Source organism: Fonticula alba, assembly GCF_000388065.1.
Source record: "Fonticula alba strain ATCC 38817 unplaced genomic scaffold supercont2.6, whole genome shotgun sequence".
NCBI classification, from domain to species: domain Eukaryota; order Rotosphaerida; family Fonticulaceae; genus Fonticula; species Fonticula alba.
In genome coordinates, this window is record NW_009242976.1 from 1,881,427 (window position 1) to 1,883,479 (window position 2,053).

The 2,053-nt window shown below is 65.0% G+C and overlaps 1 protein-coding gene across 1 annotated transcript; it reads left to right on the forward strand.

The window, feature by feature from the left end:
- The first annotated feature begins 2 nt into the window (after positions 1–2).
- Positions 3–1,903, forward strand: H696_04068 (hypothetical protein). Its single transcript, XM_009497943.1, has 5 exons — positions 3–342; positions 480–609; positions 714–1,034; positions 1,220–1,389; positions 1,573–1,903. Exons 1-5 carry the CDS (start codon positions 49–51, stop codon positions 1,813–1,815), a joined length of 1,158 nt encoding a protein of 385 aa, XP_009496218.1. The 5' UTR covers positions 3–48; the 3' UTR covers positions 1,816–1,903.
- Positions 1,904–2,053: the final 150 nt, after the last annotated feature.

The window sequence follows — 2,053 nt, forward strand, 5'->3', positions numbered from 1 at the left end:
CCCCCCCCCCCTCGCTTGCTCGCCACACAGCCGCACCAACACCCGACGATGGACCTCAAGGCGGCGTTTGACGAGATCCTCGCCGCGCCGATGGCGACAACCAGCTTTTGGAAGGACCTCTTCCTGCGGTATGTCTTCCACACGGCCACCTCCTCGGACCTGCTGGCCGATGATCTGCTCTTCTACGTGAAGCTGCCGATTGTCGACGGCGAGGTCGCCGATCTGCCGGCCGAGGATCTGCTGATTGTCCGTCGCCGGACCGAGCCCAACGCCATTCCCTCGGATGAGGAGTCCCTCATCATCAACTGGCGCGAGACTTTCTACTTGAACACAGTGGTTCAGGTGCGTTGTTGCCATCTCTCCGGGGGCCCCGGGGGAAGGGTCAAGCGCGGGAGCAAGCGGCGCGACTCCCCGGTTATTGACGCATCAGCATGTCCACATGCACACACACACACACACACACACGCGCGCGCCTGTAGCTCAACTTCCAGCTTATGGTGGCTGTTTGCACGCGGCGCTCGGTTGGCACCGAGGTGGCCCTGGAGGCGCATCGGCATGTCGCCAAGCGGGTGTACGCCTCGCCGAACATGACCCGCATGGATCAGAAAGGTGCGCGACCCGGCCCCCCCCCCCCCCCCATGACAGGAGCCCCTCTGCGCGGGGCCCGACACACGCCTGGCACTAATCTGCCCACCTCGCATGCCCACCACCAGGCCACGACTACGCCGTGTCCTATCCCCTGATCTACTTCATTGTCGAGGATTTCGAGGATGCCTTCGCCAACATCATCATCCATGAGAATGAGTACCTTTGCGTGGAGGTGTCCGTCAATTTCCAGGTCCCGGATCAGCAGGGGTCGGTGGTCGCATCGACCAGCGTCTCGCAGAAGCTGAACATCCCCACCCAGCAGACCCCCGACCGGCCGATGAAGGTGACCATCTTCCAGGGGGCCGTCAACTGGCAGGCTCTGCTGAACACCTTCCAGAAGCAGCAGGTCTCCACGCTTCCCTTCACCCGGGCCGCGGCCTCGTCCTGTGCGTGGGGGCGCTTCCCCTGCCTTGGGCCGGCCGATGCCGAGCCTCGCAGCCGCGTCTCCGTGCCGCCACCCCCGCCACCACGGTGCTGACATACGCTCCCCGCCTCGCCCCGTCCCCCCTGTCCCCCATACCACCCATCCGGCTTGCCGGCCCTCGGCCCCCGCTTCGGCCATGTTTGAAAGCCGGCGATCGAGTTGAATACATCATGATGCGCGGCCCCGGCGACAAGGGCCATACGCAGGTTGCGGTCAGCGTGCCGCCGGCGGCCAGCGCCTCGGGCGATCTCGGCGCCAGCGACTCCACCGACTCCCTGCGGCAGGGGTTAATGCGCGGCTGGGCCCGCCTGCAGCAGGTCCGTGCACATACGACACCTGCCTGCTGTTCATATGCCCTCGCGCGCGCGCACACACACGCACACACACGCACACACACACACACACACACATTTGAGCCCCCTCCTTTCTCATCTCTCAATTGGCGGCTGCCCGCCCGCCCGACGCCATACTCACCATCCCACTCCGGACATCGGACACAGACTGTGCAGGGACGCTACGAGCCGATTGCCCAACTGCGCACACAGCTGACATTCGTCAACATCCACTGGACGTCGATCATCAATGACATCATGGACGTCTACTACGGAAAATACAATCCCTCCGGCGACCCGAAGTTCACCACCTCGCGCCCGGCGCCGGAGACCCCGCTAGCGGCCATCAACACTGCTCGGCACCTGGCGCAGGCGCGCTGTCAGGAGATGGCCGCCGCCTCCGAAAAGTAAGCTCACCGTGCGGCAAAGCCGGATGCGCATCCCCGCACATGGCGCCCGGCCGGGCATAGATCTTCACCAATATACCCCGAAAGAGACACGGCGAGCGAGAGAAGGGAGACCGGGGAAGGTGGGGGAGCTGATGGTGCGAGGGGTGCCAGCTTCGGGCGAGGAAAATAGGGCAGGCGTCTCACCGGGGCCGCCGGAGATCAACAGAAACCAGGCGAGAGCGGGGGGGGGGGGGGGGGGG